Source organism: Limulus polyphemus, unplaced genomic scaffold (assembly GCF_000517525.1).
Source record: "Limulus polyphemus unplaced genomic scaffold, Limulus_polyphemus-2.1.2 Scaffold1523, whole genome shotgun sequence".
Classification (NCBI taxonomy): Eukaryota; Metazoa; Arthropoda; class Merostomata; order Xiphosura; family Limulidae; genus Limulus; species Limulus polyphemus.
In genome coordinates this window covers 183,769-202,216 of record NW_013667133.1, presented here as the reverse complement: position 1 = coordinate 202,216, position 18,448 = coordinate 183,769, and the positions used below count along the sequence as shown (strand labels likewise).

At 29.6% G+C, this 18,448-nt stretch overlaps 1 protein-coding gene across 1 annotated transcript in view; it reads right to left on the bottom strand.

The window, feature by feature from the left end:
- LOC106463941 (myosin heavy chain, non-muscle-like) overlaps nucleotides 1-18,448 on the bottom strand; it is a 133,052-nt gene that overhangs the window by 50,181 nt on the left and 64,423 nt on the right. Inside the window, exons 6-11 of the mRNA XM_013924031.2 lie at nucleotides 14,532-14,573; nucleotides 7,195-7,287; nucleotides 6,783-6,846; nucleotides 2,540-2,638; nucleotides 1,079-1,222; nucleotides 287-501 (exon numbers count right to left, since the gene is read on the bottom strand). Coding sequence (XP_013779485.1) covers nucleotides 287-501; nucleotides 1,079-1,222; nucleotides 2,540-2,638; nucleotides 6,783-6,846; nucleotides 7,195-7,287; nucleotides 14,532-14,573 — 657 coding nt within the window. The remainder of the gene's footprint in view (nucleotides 1-286; nucleotides 502-1,078; nucleotides 1,223-2,539; nucleotides 2,639-6,782; nucleotides 6,847-7,194; nucleotides 7,288-14,531; nucleotides 14,574-18,448) is intronic.

The following is an 18,448-nucleotide window of genomic DNA, read 5'->3' as shown; positions in this document are numbered from 1 at the left end:
GAGGTCTTTTGTGTTTAGAACAATATATACTAATTTTTAAAGTATCAAATTGAATATTTGTTCATAAAAATCTTTCAAATTTGACTGTAGCTTTTTTTTCCCAAAAACTTTGTCTTCAAAATAAGGGTGTGTCTTATATTCCGAAAAATACGATATGTAATTTCAATTTTCTTGACCAAATGAAAAGAATTTTAATAAAGTTGTGATTTATCTAAACCTTAGAAAATTTAGGTTTGCTTATTCAATAATGTATATCCTCAGATAATTAAACTATAATGTTCATTACCTGCTCTTTGGTCTGAGCTTTGGTCACATAGTCTCTTCCAACTTTCAGTCGTGGCTTTAGAAATGCTTTGGTCATCTCAGTGACATTGAGACCAAGCAAATGGCTGACTTTCTGAGCAACAGTATTGTCGGGTAAAGTTGCTTGATCCGAGTTCCTTTCTTGTTTAAATTTCATATTCCCAAACAGTACAACAGCAGAAATCACACGGAAAATGGCTAAAGCAAAAATAAAGTATTAAAAATATCTAAACGAAAACATAATCATGTTAGGAATTATATACATCAGAATATTTATAATACCATAACTAAGGGCCCATTCTGACTCCATTACAAAAAGACATAAAGGGCACTATATGAAGAAACAGTAACTTAAGATTCTAGATAGAAATGCATGTTAAATGCATGTTGAACAGTACCATAGCAAATATTTTTATACTATAGCACTTCATTAATCCATCTTCTAATAAACAACACACAACAGTATTCTGAATAATCACAAGAGTTCAAACTACGGAAAACAACAATCAAATGTTATGTTTTTACGTGAGAGAAAAAAATATTATATACACAAGAATGAATTATCTTCACAAACAGAACACAACAAACTCTGAAGCAATATTAAAGTAAGCAGAAACATTCTAAAAAAAAATTATAATAATGTTTAATACTGTATTTCTGAATTTTGACACTGACTAAATTTTTCTTCTCAAACACACACACATAAAAAAGGTAGAACATGTCACTGAAAAATTTCAAAACTCCAGATCTTTAGAAAAATAAATATAAAACTTACCACCTAAATCTTCCTGAGACAGGCCCATAATATCCATGGCTTTAGTTGTGTTTCTAAATTCCTGGCTATCAACTACTCCAGGTACAGGAACATTCCCATATGTAAGGAATGTGTAGTTTTTTATGTCTTCCAAGAGATATTCTTCTATTTACAACAAAAAGTTATTCAAATATATCATACAAATTCCAAGTTTCAATAACAAACAAAAAATTTAAGTGGAAAAATCAATTGTTTGCATTTCATATGAAGACATAAGGACTGTTAAACTAATTACTAATAAAGTTTTAAATTTAAAAAAATATTCATTATAAAAACTCATTTGATTGAGGTTTTAACATTCAAAACATTCTCATTCACTAGTAAAACCCATGCTTTAGAGAACCAGGAACATTCCTTTAATAACACATGTATATCTCTGTTCTACAACAAATATCAATAATTAGTTTTGATGTAACCTTTCTTTCCTTTCATGGTAATGAACAACAGAGTTCTTAAACATTACTTTTAGTAATTAAATATATTCAGTATAGGTTATAGCTAGTATGACATCCTTGGAGTAAAGTGCTTCTGAAGGTACAGTGTACCAATATGTAAGCTACACCAGCTGCTATTGGAATTTCAAAGTATAACATCTCTCTTGGTGAGTCACTCTTAAAAATAAGCTATTGTGTAGATACACTTGTGATTATGAGAGTTATGTTCAGTGCTATTCAATGTAAACCTTAGAAAGAAAGACATTCCACTAAACAATTTCAATGAAGGACATAAAACTGGCAGCACTGAAAACATCAAATGTTAGCTAAGTGGTTGAAGAGGTTTGGTACTGATACTGAATTTGTTTGGTTTCCAAATAAAAAAAATTATACAGAAAGAAACCTTATAAGCAAGACTAGTGCAATAACATACACCAAGAGAAAATCAATAGAAGGTAGGACGCTACAGTTCATGTATGTTTCAAAATAACTTAGCACTCAAGCAGTATAAGATTATTGAGTGTTTTTTTAAGTATACCAGAGTATATTTTTTTATTCAGTTTTTAAGATATAACTTCATTTACGTTCCAAGTTATGGTTTCATGATGTCTTTCCTCTTTACAAGTTTCCCCCTTTTTTGCCAAACTACACCTCTTCTTGCAAGTTTATACATTTTAAAGTTTTTCACAGTTTTAAAAGTCTTAAGCTTGCTTTATTTTTTTTTTCGAACTGTAGCTTTTCCAAAACACACCAAAATGTTCAATACTCGTACACTTCTTGGTTCAGTGATAAAATGTCTTATATAAATTAATACTTAGAGGATTTTTTGACTGTACATTAAAGTATGTATCTTGCTTATACTAAACTCCAAGAAAGTGTACTGTTTACTTTTGCACTAAGGAAAGCATACAGAAAATGGTTATTACAACAACTGGGAATTACACTAAAACATTATTACTATGGAATTAATTATTCAGGGGTTTCTTACTTTTCTGTTCTAGTGCAGCTCCACTAAGTAGCTGGTAAAAGATATGGAAAGCACGTTCATCCTTAGCTTGACGAATGGCACGAGACTTTTCCAATAAATCTTTAAAATCTTGCTTAAGGATTAACAATTTACCATACTACTAATGACAATAATAGTAACATATATAGACCAGAGATGCTTATTTTCAGTTTATAAAAATAACTAACAAATTAAACTACTAAAACAAGTAAAAGTTGTACAATTACCTTAAGTTTCAGTGATTTGAATAAACTATTTATATTATATAAACCATAAACTTCTCAGTTGCTTTTGTTTCATGTATGATTTATCTTATCTGTTACTTCTTGCTTATTTCATGCAAAATGTATTTATTAATTCTTTATTATTTCATACATGATTTATGTTATTTATCACTTCTTATACTGTTTCATGTACAATTTGTCTTAAATCAATGTCTGTTTTATATCCTTAATGATTTCTAACAATTTAAATTTGTAACGTAGGATGTTACTAATTTGATTCTTTTGTCTTTTCATAAACAAATTATTAATACAAGTACAATAACAAATTTTTAAATTTTATAAAGACAAGTAGGGATCAGTTTATATATGTAATCTAAAACTTGAAAAACTGCATTTTAATCTATTTCCTAATGTATTTCATCTGATGGGTTTAGTTTCCTAAAGATTATTTCATCCCAATGTTTCTTGAAACTAGAGTTCAACATCTTTAAATTTTTTGTACTATGTAAAATATAGTAAATGCTCCAAGCAATTAGGACTGACAATGGCAGTTCTACACATACATACATACATACACACACGTAACCTAGCTAGCTATAGTAATATAGTTTTAGTGCTACAAAAAGTAACAAAAAAAAGATATCAAAACTACAAAAACTGAGTTACTTAAAATTTAAAATTTTGACAAATCACTGTAATTATGGTAGTCTGAGCCAAAGTGGTGATAAAATTTTTTACATTTTAAATAACTCATTAGATTAAAAATGCACTATAAAGATGATTTCAAATTATTTTCTGTGCTCATACTTACACAAACAATAATACAGTTTATTCTTTTCTCAGCAGGGTCATGTAAAATACATGACTCTGTCTGGGGAATGATACAAGTGCAACGATACATACTATAACTCTGTGATTTCTTAATGTATCCTCACAAAAACTGGTTAAGATTTTGTTAAAGATTTTAAGTATCTTGTACACAAAGAATGACATTATTTTAATTAAATATTTATGTTATTTATCTACTGTATTAGGTCGTCAAGAAATTAATGTCATGTTTTGGAACACTTTCATTAACCACCCCCCCAAAAAAACGTACATCACATATAATAGTTAAACGAACCACCTAAATATCACGTTAGTGTAGCCTATATAATGTGTAAAGTTTAGTATATTCTAGTCCCTTATAGTGATGGCACATGACGAGACACACAATCGTCATGTAATGCTGTTTGAATACAAGAAGGGAAATAATACCCATGTAGCCACAAAGAATATCAAAAAAGTTTATGAAAATGTTTTGAACATTCGTAAGTGTCAACAACGGTTCAGGAAATTTTTGTTCAGGTGACTTTAGCCTTAAAAATTGTGATGGCAGAGGCCAACATGTTGGAATTGATATTGATGCTCTGAAGATGCTTGTTGACTCTAACCCACTCATGAAATGGCCCTAAAATTACATGTCTCTCATGAAACAATACGTAAAGATCTAAGAAATATGGGAAAACTCTATAAAGAAGGTGTTTGGGTGCCTCATGAACTCTCCAATGATCACTGTTTCCAACGTGTGAATGTTGCTTCGTCTCTTCTGGCGCATAATGCGCATGAACCATTTTTGGACAGAATTGTCGCTGGTGATAAAAAATGTATTCAAAAAACAATGGCTCAGTCCTAAACAAAAACCACTTGCGACCCCAAAACCTGGACTCCATCCACAGAAAGTGATGCTTTGCATTTGGTGAGACATCAAAGTAGTAATTAATTTCAAACTCCTCAATCCACAGTGAAATGTCAATACAGAATTCTATAGTCAGCAACTAGAACATTTAAATCAAGCCCTTCATCAGAAACATCCTTCACTCATCAATCAGAAAGGTGTTCTTCTTCTCCACAACAATGCACTTCCACATATGGCACGTTTGATGCAACACAAGATCATGGAGTTGGGTTGGGAAGTTCTCCTCATCCCACCATATTCTCCAGATATGGCACCATTAGATTACCATCTTTTTTGTTTCAAATCCGAGTGATTTCTTTAATCAGGGCATTAACAACCTGATTGTAAGGATGGAAAAAAATCATCAATAAGAATGGAGACTTTCATTTAATAAATGTTTTGTTTTGATATACAAGTTGTTCTGCTTTTACATCTAAAAAAATGCGACATTAATTTCTTGATGACATAATAGTTATTTGCACTCAAACTATTAAGAGTTTGAGTACAAGGTGATTTTCAATTTAAGTATAAAAATACTTTTCTCCAACTTACAGTTTGAGTTTTATTTACATAACCTCTAGAACCTTCTAAATCAATATCAAACGTTTTTTAAGGTAAATGTTTATATTTTTTCATTTTCTCTACCATATCATTAGCTGTACATATTATCATCAACATACAGTATAATGAAATGTTTAAAATTAAGGAATAGAAAAAATATGCATACCTTTTAACTTTATCATAGAAGGTCTTAAAAGATCTTTTGGTTATATTCATAATTTCAGGTCTTTTTCACATATAGTCAATTTTTAATGTTTTATTTTCCTTTCCTCTATTTTACCTTTTATCAATCATCTCAACACAAGTCACAGTGCCTTCAGGGTATAATTACAGTATCTTCAGCAGAGATGCACAAGACTTCGGTAAAAGTTATCTTACCCTGGCGCAAGATCTTAAGCCTTGAGAACTGATACAAAGTATGATGCATATTTAAAGATATAAAAGTAGGATTTAAATTCAATTTAACTGTCTCTCTGACTATAAAATACTTAGCTAAGAAAAAATTAAGTGCTGTCGAAGATCAAGCAGTCAACAACACTACAAGCAGTTATATCTACCAGATGACAAAAACTGTACACCAATTTCACAATAACTGTTGGTGGTTATAGTGTAAAATAAGCTTTTTCTAATGACTATACATATGTATATCTAGCAACCACATGTATGTTATTAGGCTCAAGCAAAAGTACAGAAGGTGGACATGGCACCCATCAAGGGTTGACAAAATTTATTACTTGTTTCTACTCCATTTAGCAAAAAAAACTTTGAAACCTGTGTCAATAGGGCAAATAAACATAATCAATTGTCTAGACATACATCTACAGGACTTGCATTATCTGAGTCAATACAAAATGTGTGAAAGTTCAGATTTTTCATAGTTCATGGATCATGCGACAACACAAACTGAAGTTTAAGTATTTATTAAAGGTCTCTTCTGAAATAAATGAATTAAAACTTAGATAACATAAAACACTGAATCATAATGTACATTATAATGTTAATTTCATTCACATACATTAATAGTGAAGTTATTTAATTAAATTTTGAAAGTAAATAACTCGGGGACTTACACAGAAAAGTGTTTAATGGGGGTAGCCATCACGAAAGGGTTAATAGATTAAGTTACACAACTTGACAGCATATTCAAATACTTAAACTCTGAAGAATTTAATATAGTAATGTTGTTTCACAAAGTTAATTTGAAAACTGGATTCTTGATAATGTTAAACAAAGTAACCAACTTTATATCACAGTGAGAACAAGAAACTTATTTTTTTCCCTTTCATCCAGTATGGGGTTGCTTGTGACTATATTTAATGTTCTAAAATCAATATTTTAAAGCATTAATAAATCTACTTTTTTATACAGAATACAATATTTTATTTTACCTGTCAATGTATAAATGTTCTATCTATCACAGGCTTTTACTTGTATGCTCTGGTGTTTGTTTGTATCAGATATTCATGCAAAGCTACACATGGGTTATCTGTGCTAGCTGTTCCTAATCTCAAACTGACAGACTAGAAGCAATAAAGCTAGTCAACAGCAACCATCAACAACTTTTAGATTATGCTAAATGAACAGTGTGGAGTAAGATTATGTGACAACAGGACATGAACCAAGGATCCTCTGATCCATAGTTTGGCACAATAACCACTAGGCCACTTCATGCAGTGAAAAATGAAAGCTAACCAATGAATAACAATTCCACATCAAAGGATACAGGTTTCAATATTGGCACCCGCAATAAATCCAGAAGCATCAAAGTTAATGCGAATAAACTTGCCCTAATTGACAAAGAAATGTCAGATTAAGACTATATCAGCATTAAAAAATAATATTAGTTGAAGTATTTCACAAATGAAGAGTGAAAAAAAAAACATATTAGCAAAAGTTATGTTGTACATCTAACCTAAAATTTACTAATATGTAGAGACAAAAGTCATATGAGGTTATACCTAGATTTGTAAGCATATAACATTTTCCAAGTCAAAAATATATTCTGCAAGAGAACAAAGATTTATGTTCATTTCAACAAAATTACATTGTATTCTGATAAATTAATGTCTATGCACACACTATTCAGCAATCCATAAGTAAATGTTAAATAAAAAAAGGGCTGTATTTTTACTTACAAATCTTGATGAGTTGTCATTTTTAACTGTTTTTGCATTTCCAAATGCTTCCAAAATAGGGTTAGCTTGGAGTAGTTGTTGCTCTAGTTCCCCCTACAATAAAGGGAAAGATAAAAACCTTTAATAAGCTTTTGGAATACCTTGAAAATGACTGTGATCTTCACATATAAAATTTGTTAATAGGTCATTTGTTTATTCTAGTGGAATATTTGTAAATAGGAATTTGATATTAAAGCTTACCATGAAAACAGAGTCAGGAAAGTCGTTTGTTCTAAAGACAAAACATCCTTTAAGAAAGAATGTCGGTAAGTATTTAATTTGTAATTAAAAGTACCAATGATGGATACAATAGGTGTCATGAGTATATGTGTTTTGAGGGTTTATGGTAATCCTTAAAGAATACCAGGGTGAGAACCCATAGGATGCAGATCATTATAAATAGATTCAGAAAATAATATTATTTTTTTAACCTCTCTAGTGAAAGTGGGATCATTAAGATTGCTTTATACTTTATGCATATAGTCCACTCTGATAAGAAGTACATCACCATTACCTTTGTCAGGCTCAGTAATGATTATATCCATATTACATTTTAGTTGTTTTACATCAGACATCTCATACTTGCTGAGTAAACTGAGCTTTTTGCATTGTTTGCAGTTATGGAGAGAAACCAGAGCAGTACTACTGATATGGGTCCTAATGTTATCAAATGTTATATTGCTTTTTGTCCAAGCTGGTTTATATTTTACCTTATATAAAATAGTCTCAAAGGGAGTAAGTAGGTACCACTGGATGCAGTTTTGAAGGTGGCAGAGCAAAGGATAAGCCTCTAGCTAAAACCTTCTTTGTTATATAATTGAGTTAATAACTGGACAAATTGTTGATAATGTTGGCTGGATTACGTAAGAAGCTATCATTGTAGCCTGGTTTACCAAGTAAATGTAGCTTTTTAGCTTTTCAGATTTATCCTTTATAATATTCTGTTGTTAAGTTGCCAAAGAATTTGTGTGTACGTAATATAGCCACCTGAAAAAGTTCTTAAGGTCATTAAAGCTATGCTGTAGGTCATTAAGGAATGTCTTTTGGGTTCTAATTTTATTTTTTATTTTAGTCACTGAGAAATCTTACAAGCTTGGCTGGAAATTATATCTTTATTTGCAAGTTTAATTGTTAAGTTAGGTACAAAGTTATAGGTCTGACAACTTTTGAGAAAATTTAAGTCAAGTGAGTTCTTGTGATATTCTAAGTGTCTTGTCATATACCCTGAAAAAACCTTCAAACCCATATGTACACACAATTTGAATCTTGACTTAAATGAAGAGAGACCTGAAGGAAATCAGATTATAAAACCAATATAGAATGATCTGCTAGTGAAATACTTAGCAATTATAAGTCCAATTTTCTGGTTAAATGGTATTAACTTTTCAAATAATACTCTGTTACTGTTATTACAAATGGTATATTATATACAGCTACTGGTACATCAGAATGCTCAATATCCATAATAGATGTAGAAATAAAGATCTCTTTTACAATATACATAAAATGTCTTCCATTACCTAAAACATTTCTGCTGGGGGAATCAACCCAATTAATCAATATAATAAATTACCTATGAACATCAAATGTATTGATTAGTATCACATAAAATAAGCAATTCATCGCAATTATGACTGAATTAATGTCATAACAATAATCTAACTGATCAAAATTAATATTTCTCATTATTCCATCTACTCAGGTTATCAAAAAAAAAGATATTATTATTTTCATATTATTTCAAGTTTGTTTACCTTAATCTAATATGTCATGATTATCTAAATAATAATCAACTAATCAAAATTAGTGTTTCCAATTATTACCATTTCAGATTCTTCCAATCCAAGTCTCGTGAGAATAATCACAAAGTTGAATGTAATCGATTAATAAGCCTGGCAATTAATCAATTATCAAATTCCACTTACCGCTCAGCTATTATTGTTGTTAAGCTTTGTAAAAAAACAATAATAGTGTATGTTGCACTCATCCTTGATGCAAATTTAAAATCATCTTTTACAGAGACCCCTAGAGTCATACTAAGCACTCATGGCATCTGTTTCAAAGGTTTTTCTTATATTCAAAACAAAAATTGAGATAAGTTGTCCTCATACTGTACCAATACAAATAATTTACTGTAGTTGAAACCTGATAATAAACTAACTAAAACATTTCTATTTTAGGAAAGAATAAGTCCTGCTGCAATAAAGTTGACTTATAAACAAAAGCAGATTTAAAATTACAATGTGTATTTTAAAGACAAAATCTCAATGAATTTGAGGAAATATAGAAATCTTTTAACAATTATAATAAGAACAAAATTTGTACTTCTTCAGAATTTGGAGAAACCAAATGGCTAACCATTTAGATCTACAAATGGACTGAATCAGATTTGTTAAAAATTGAATTTCCATTAATAAAACTTCAATTTAGATACACAAACTGAGATACAAGCTCTTTACTTGAAATAAATTTCTTCTAACATTCAAATTGCTTTCAATGGGCCAAAAATGTTACTGAAGAGATTTTATTTTTACATTTGATCTAACCTTTATAAAAGCCAGTGTGTGTCACATCATGCTTGATTTCTTGAAATAGGAGGAGTCATAAAAGCCAAAATGCATTTATCCAGATAGAATAGTTCGATTATTGTCTGCCCATTACGATTTTAGTGACAGGGGTGCAAGAGGGCCATGAGAAGGGTGGGGTGCCATGAAACCTTATAAGTGTAGTGAGTCTTGGTATAATAAGCCTAAAGTAAAGATGTGCTGTTTGATCACCAAGCCTAGAACCAAGTGCATAAAATTATCATGAAAGTAAAAATATCAATTCAATTTTAAACTTAAATTGTATTCGAATTAAGCTATTTTCTGCTATATCACCACCATTTTTAACATACAACAAACCTCTTTAATCAACAGACTCTAAATTAAGAAATCAACAAATATTTTTCCAGCTTTGTTTTCTATACATTTCATTTTATACTTTCAGTACATAGACTAACAACAATATTAGGTTATATTTTTGTTGCTAAGCAACATGACATAAACCCATTGTTGGAATGTAGTGTTTACCAAAATACTCTGGCTTTTCTATATAGTAGAAGTTGTTAAACTAACTGATTTTTACCAATAATTATTCTATGAATATGCCACAAATTCATTTCATGAATGATCTTAAGTTTGATTGGCTCACAAAATAATTTACTGACATTTGACTGCCTCAACTGCACTTTTCTGCCTTTATGTTGGTCATTCTTGATTTAGCAAAATTTATTTATTTTAGTTAGCTATGAATCGTAAGGCTAGGGTATACTATGGGGTGGAGGTGGTAGTACTTGACCAGTCATTTTTGATGGGCTATACGCTAGTTATTTTATAAATATCAGTTTTGGAACTTTGAAAATATTGTTACTATAACTTGTTTGAAATATCTTTTTTTTTAATAATAACCTTTATATCTATGACCAATCAATTTTTTCAGTGCACAAATAAAATATCTAAAATAAAACATGGTAGCAAATATTTGATATAAAACTTTATTCAGCAACAACATTTACGACTGAGCATTTTTTTGAAATATCCAAATTGGAACATGCTGGCACAATTTCTAAGATGTAAGAATATTATGTATTAAAGTCCTTTTGTTTAATAATAACTTTTGCATTTATGTGCCAATTTTCTTTAATGTAAATAAAAAATAGCCTAAATCAAACATACTGACATAGTTTTGAAGATGCTACTGCTACATTATTTTATGTTTGTGAAACTCTTGGAAATGCTTCTGATATCCATAGCTTATTTGAAAGGCTATTACTATAATTATTATTATCATTTAATAATTTTTAAATCTACTACTTTTTACAAAAGTGAATATATTGTTACAGCTGAGCTTTGTTTGTTTTGTATGAAGTTAAGCACAAAGCTACTCTATGGACTACCTGTGCTCTGCCCACCACGGGTACCAAAACCCAGTTTCTAGCATTGTACGTCAGCACTGTAATACAGTGGGGGGCCAGCTGAGCTTTGAGAAATATTTTTGAGGATAAAATCATGGCTCAATAAGAAATAAATTTATGGCTTATCAAAAAATACCAAAACAGCTAAATTATAGCTTCCCACTTCTTACAAGTTCCAAAATCCAAAAATAAAAATATGATGAAAATCATATCATCAAACAAATAAAACAAGTTACTTATATCAAAATGCCTCTGTTCTAACTACACCAAATTTTCATTTCATTTTCTTCACATATCTTAAGCTCATGTTTGAATATTATCTAAAGTCATTATATCGACTTGTAAGCTAAATCCAAACAACAGTTAAACTCACTACGACAAAGCACAATTTCAATATTAGAATAGTATCTCACTAACTGTTTACTGACTTTCTTTGACTTATTCCTCAATTTTGAAACATCCTCTCTCATACACTTGCATATTCTAATCATACGTTTCAAGAATATCTTTAAATTATTTTCTGTTTCAAATTTTTTTAGAATTCTAAACCTTCTGAAGTAATTAAACAATTACGGACTTATTCAATGACCCTCTTTCTTCAGTAATTGATGCTTACCTATAAAATGGACACTAATCTCCCATAATGCTTAAAGCTGCAAAGGATCATTTCAAAACATATCCAATATTACCTCAAATGAACAATACTTTTCATAGCCTAGTGTCTGTGGCTTTAATATATCTATATTATTTCTTAATTTTATTAGAATATTATTATTACAAAGATTACTTTGCACTGTTAGCTCAGTATATGGAATAACCTAAATCTTCTAAATTGACCAAATCTTGTGATATATTATTCAATTTATGACCAAAAATCACTAACAATGAAAATATCCAACTGGTTAAACAATACACTCTAACCTTTATAAATAAGAACAGTATGTTTAACTATTTTTACTACTGAGTTGATTTTTAGTTTTGATCTATGCGAGTTGCTAGCTTGCTTTGACCGGAAGTTAATATTAATAATTCTTAATAAGGCCAGCATTATTCCTGCCTTTAAGAGAAACTCGGCCTACTTAAGTATTTTAATCATAAACACAGTACAACAAAACACTTATTTGCCAAATTTGCAACATATAATTACTTAGTATGCATTTGTGTTTAAAAACAAGTCTTTTTTATCAACACTTCTTACAAGAAGTGACTTACAAATCAATAATACTGCATTATCACCAAGCACTATGAATGCAGGGAAACCTCAAGAACTAAAACTACCCTGATGCAGTAGTTTCATCAAGTACTATTAGGTTTATTTAGCTGTGTCAATATCCTGTTTTATAACAGACAAGCCTGTATTACAAACCCTTATCTTACAGAAATTAATATGCTTTGTGTTGTCCAAGGTGTACTATATTTCAGAGTAAAAAATATAATCAACAAAACTCAGGTCTTGTTAAAGCCAACCAGTTCAAAATTCTCATAACTATTATTTTTATAAGTACAATAGACTTAGTTCTTCAGGAAGGTCAAAAGTAAATTCAGAGAATCATTAAATTATTAGTAATGGGAGGCTACTCATTCTAATATCATAACAGAAACCTCTTTGTTTAACAACATGTGACAAAAAGATTTCAATTGATATTAATTAAAGCAGCCCACAAGTTGAGGTGTTACTCAATTTACTTCATTCATTTTCACTACAGCCTCTTAATTCATATGCTCAACAGGTCTCTCATAACACAAACTGACAGCTGAGAAAACAAATTATCTTTAATACTCTACAAGTTTTCAATAGATTATGTAGAACTTGTGCATACAAATTTCTTCTTAATAAAGTGTTTAAAATACTTTAATAAATTTTCCTTTTCAAAAGTGAGGTATTATATTCTGGTGTTTTACTCAATTCCGAAGTAGTTGAGACAATTCTATCTTTTAACCATTAAAATTGGTATAAGATTGTTTACTTTAAAAAAAAAAGGTGTATATATGTACATACACATACACACATGTACATTTCAACAGTATCCCATAAATTTTAAAGACATTTCTGAAAAAAGTCTGAAAAATAAATCAACTATGGTTTTGGAATGTGGTAAAAACAATTTCATCTGAAGCCCTCTTATAAGTCTAGACTCCATATTTAAAGATCTTATATCTTATATTTTTTACATCAATTGCAGCTTAGAATCTCCTTCAGGACATAAATCACTAAAGTGGTTACACTTCTACTGTACCAAGAAAACTAAATATATCCAAGAGACTTAATACAAAAACACTACAACTTAAAAGTACAATAACTATGGTTTATGATGCCACTGTTAATATTATCAGAAACTAATGAAGGTAGAAATTGTGATATAGCTTTTGCCCATATTTGTTAAAATTCCTATGTTTTATCTATTTAACTACCACTTTCCTCATTGTATTATAAATATTTTTTTTCACTTTCTAATCAAGAACTAATAAAAAACACACACTCAAAACACCTACTTACTTACAGGTTCAGCCCTAACAATAAATAACTGGCAATATTTTATAAATTAAAGCAATATAAATCAACCGATATTAATAATGGCATTTAGATATCTAAAAAATCATCAGCTCATTGCATTATTGCCTTTGTTATTTACAAGTGTTATATACCAACTGTTGCACAATTTTTTTTTTAATGCTTTAAACCTTGAAAGTAGCTTCTTTAGACCCTAGAATCAATACCATAAGTTAATCATTTCTAGATTTATGTAATGTAATACAATAATAATATAATGAACACATCCAATATCTGAAACATTTCGTACTCCATTCTGATAAACTGTAACAACAGCTATGATACAATCCACAATTCATTCTAGTATAATTATTGCAAGTAAAAGTTACTGCAAATTATAATCTATTACCTTCACTATTACACTTACATCTTAATTATCTTAATCTTAACAGTATAGATAAAAAGAGCTATAAAATAGTTTTTCTAGAAAAAAAAAACAACTATGAAACCTGTTGTCTTCTTTTGTCATATGTATAATTAGGTTTAAAAATTCTACTATCATTTGTTTTTGTGTATTTATATTATTTTGTCAACCAAAAAATAAACGTAATTTTAATCTGATAACAAGTATCATTAATGGCTTCTTTTTTTTGGATTTTAACTTGTACATGCTTCTTTTCAAAATAATATAGAACAAAAACTAAAAAACATGACAATTATCTTTTCAGACTTTTGATTAAGTTATTAAAATAAAACATAACGTCAAACCAAACCACAATCAAAATGCAATAATCAGGTTACACAAAACTGGACTTACAAAAATACATACCCAGTTAACACATGTATACTTACAATTGCATTACTGGATGTCTGGGCATACTGCTGTGGAAAGTGCTGTGACGTGCAAGGAATTATGGGAAAACGTTGAACAGAGTGTACATTAGAAGAGACATCATGTGTACCAATCACCATGGATATACATGCAACAAGCAACAGAAGGTAAGCAATAGGTGTAAAACAAGAACAGCTTGAGATGCATAACTTATTAAAGCAAATACATTGTGCAAAACCAACATCCAAGTTTACTCCAAAACAAAGGAAAAGGGAGAAAAATCATGTAACACTCTGTACAACATTTACATTCACCACTGATAATATAAAAATTTTCATAGATCCATTTATTAGGCTTTTTCAAAATGCAATAACATACCAGTTATAGAAGCAACAATGTATATAACATGCCTGAAGAACATGTATAAAACTTCAAGGTGATTTTTTTTTTAATTCAAATTACCACATTATTACAAATTAACACAAGATTATAACTTGTTCGATTATTCACCTGTTTAAAGCCAGATATATATTGTTGAAATAATCTATACATTAACAGATGTCACATGTAAACAAACTTTAACACAGATAACGTTAAACAGGTTTAACACAGAGTCTGTGGTATTCTTACTGTAAAATTAAGATAATGTTGGTTAAGTTATGAGATACTGTAGTTTACTTAATATTCGCAGGAATTATCTTTCACAGTTTTACATTGAAACTTGTTTCGCAGGTTTTAACTTTCACAGAAAAATGAAACTGAAAATGCATCAATTCTCCATTACATAAATTTTTAGACATCATTCTGTTTTTCTAAGCAACATCTTTCATACTATTAGACCTTGCAATCGTGCTGTGCAACTGAACTGACGTGTTGGTAATCCTCCTATTGAAAGCATTTAACTTGTCTGGGCATGTTACAGCAGGTGCTGCAGGTACTTAACTGACTACAGCAATAACAAACAATGAACTAAATAATAAATAATATTTGCTTGCATATATCTGTTTGGGTTTTATTTATCATTTATCACTCATAAAAGCTTTATTCTTCGCTGGAACTATCGTTCATGGAAACATATGTACCACAAAAATAAGGAAAGTTAATTCCATGCGAACAATAAGTAATTTACAGTAACCTATATCTAAAGAACAAGGACTCTGTGACATGTTAAATGTCTAACAGGTTACTTATAAAACACGTTTTACCTAGAATACATGTAACATTAGCTTAATGCATGGCACAAGTAAAATACGTGAGCTTAAATTGAAAACTTCAATGCACAGTCAATATAAGATTAGAATTAAAGTGAATATAAGTAACGTAGATATGATGAAAATAGTGAATTCAGTGTACAGCAAAGGTAAAATACTCTGAAGGTGCAGCATTTCATAATTAAATTACTCTTCATCCAAAATTAACAACAGAGCTGAAATTAAAGTATAGAATCTCCATGTATTCACTGAATAAAGTTAATTATTCATTTTCCTTGACAGTATAACAATAGTTAAAGCATTAGAACGTGAGCACCCTCAAATTTAAAATAATCAACATTAGGGTTTGACTGAATCAATCTGTCTGAAAGAGTAGAGAGTTATGGACCCCCTTGGCATGACTCAATTTCTGTAACTGTAGGGCAAGTTTTTTTTATAATTCATTTAATAATGATAAATGTGATTTTGTCCTATTAAACAAGCACTGCAACACCAAATTCTCTGACTCTGCAATGGCTGGTGAGTTAAGTTGGATTCATGAAGTCTTTTACTTCCTTTGGGTTACTAACAACCACTTGATTTGATACAAACAATGAGATACAATTTGTTTCTCTGTTTGTTCAATTTTTAAAGCTTGAAAAGCATTGACCGTTTGTACTTTAACTATCACCTGCTATCAAGTGGTAACACTGTTACCTACTTTTACAGAAATAATAACCAAAATAAATTATAAAATCTGAAGACAAAATGGAATACTCTCTTTCCAAGGCAGAATACACCTGCAAAATGCACCAAAAGAATTGTTCCATCTCAAAACAGGGCAAATTAGATGGGCATATAAATAATGACATACCAAAGTACAGAACTGTATTCATTTCCCAAACCACATTAAATGATCATCCTTTTAAAGCATGGTGTATTGGTGTTAATACAGAGGGAGTGTAAAATAACCTTGGTGTATAGCTTGACAAATCAAGCTGAATAAAAAAACATTCAAAAACTAAATTTATCTATACACTGAATCTAATGCACAATATAAGACACATGGGAATATTTTGTAAGTGTAATGTACACTCAGTGACTTAAATTGAGTTTACAACACGTTTAGATATAGCACACAAGTGTTCATAGACATAATAAGTGTAAAAATCTATAGGCTCTATACATAAAAAAGTAACTAAATGCACACCAGGCAAATATTATGTTTAATCTAGTGCAAAAGAAGTTACAATTACTGCACACTGAATAATTTATCACATCGACATAAACACGGTGAATTTCAAGCATGAGAAATCTGTATAAGGATGATAAAACTGACTAGTGTAGAAAATGTGTAATAAACATTAAACGGAAAAAAGTTTGATATATTTTTGAATTTTTTTTTAAATATGCTTAATGTACTGTAACTGCAGAATAAGTTTACAAGCACACAAGTTTCAACTACCCACTATGCAGCATTCACATCTCCTTCAGTTTCACTTAAGTTAATATCATGTACTAGGACATCACATTTAATATTAATGATGCTTTATGCATTTGATTTAAACAAATACACTTGTAAACATTCATAAACATCTGATAAAAAAGGAAGTATGTGAAATAAAGATAAAGCTTTTCAATATAAAGAGTATGTTTTTCAAGTAACCACAAACACTGTATAAAAAGTATGATGTTTCATTTCATTACTTAAGCCAATAAAAACTGACTTGCCATTACGAGTGTGGATGTCTGGTCCGAGACATTTGGCACTGTGAAAGGTTCCATGCTAGAGTTTTTGTGTTTCATAGGTAAAATATACTCTGTTCTTTCTATTTCATTACTTTCATTAACAATATTGGTTGGAATATTTAATATATTTAGTTTCATTACCTTTTAGTTTTAGTTTTATTATAATACTTTCTTTATAAAAAGTGTTTTGCATTGTTAGTTACATATATATTATGGGCTAACCTGAATCTCTTAAGCTCCTTGCGAGATATTATTGGGCTTATGGCTGAAAATATCATTAACAGAGGGGGGGGGTACCTAACTACTGAAACAATGCATTCTAATCCTTATAAATAAAATTTTAGGAAAAGTATACTTAATTAAATATAGTCATTACCAATACCAAAATACATTTTAGTTTCACTCCAAGCAAATAGCTTGTTCTAATCAGAAATTAATATTAATCATGTTTTACCTCATGTATTGGGCATTATAAGAAAACTAAGGTACCAAATAAAAATAATTGTGTTGGATTAAATTAAATCTTTTCCTGTTTAAGGCTACAAAAATCATACATGTATTACTTTATTTACATCATCTTGTATTGAAACACAAATAAGTCTCATTTTATATTATTAGTTACTCAACACATTAATATCCAAGTGTTTCATCTTTCAAGAGTCATCGTTTAATCAGCACTATAAAAATATATCTAAACAAATGACTTTATATTGGGAAGTTCATATCCAGCCTACTACATATTAAAGAAGAATACCCTTTTAATATTTGTTTGTTTGGTTTTTTTTTTCACTGGAAGATGACAATTTGTTTTTCTTAAAGATCACATCTTTGCAGATACTTTTATGATCATTTAAGTTATTAAGCATGTGCAGTACTTAGATTTTGTTTGTTGGATGTTTACATGGAAATCAAGTACTAGCATTTATTTGGTACAAATATGCTGTATTTATAAAACAGTATATACAGTATATATATATATATATATATATATATATATA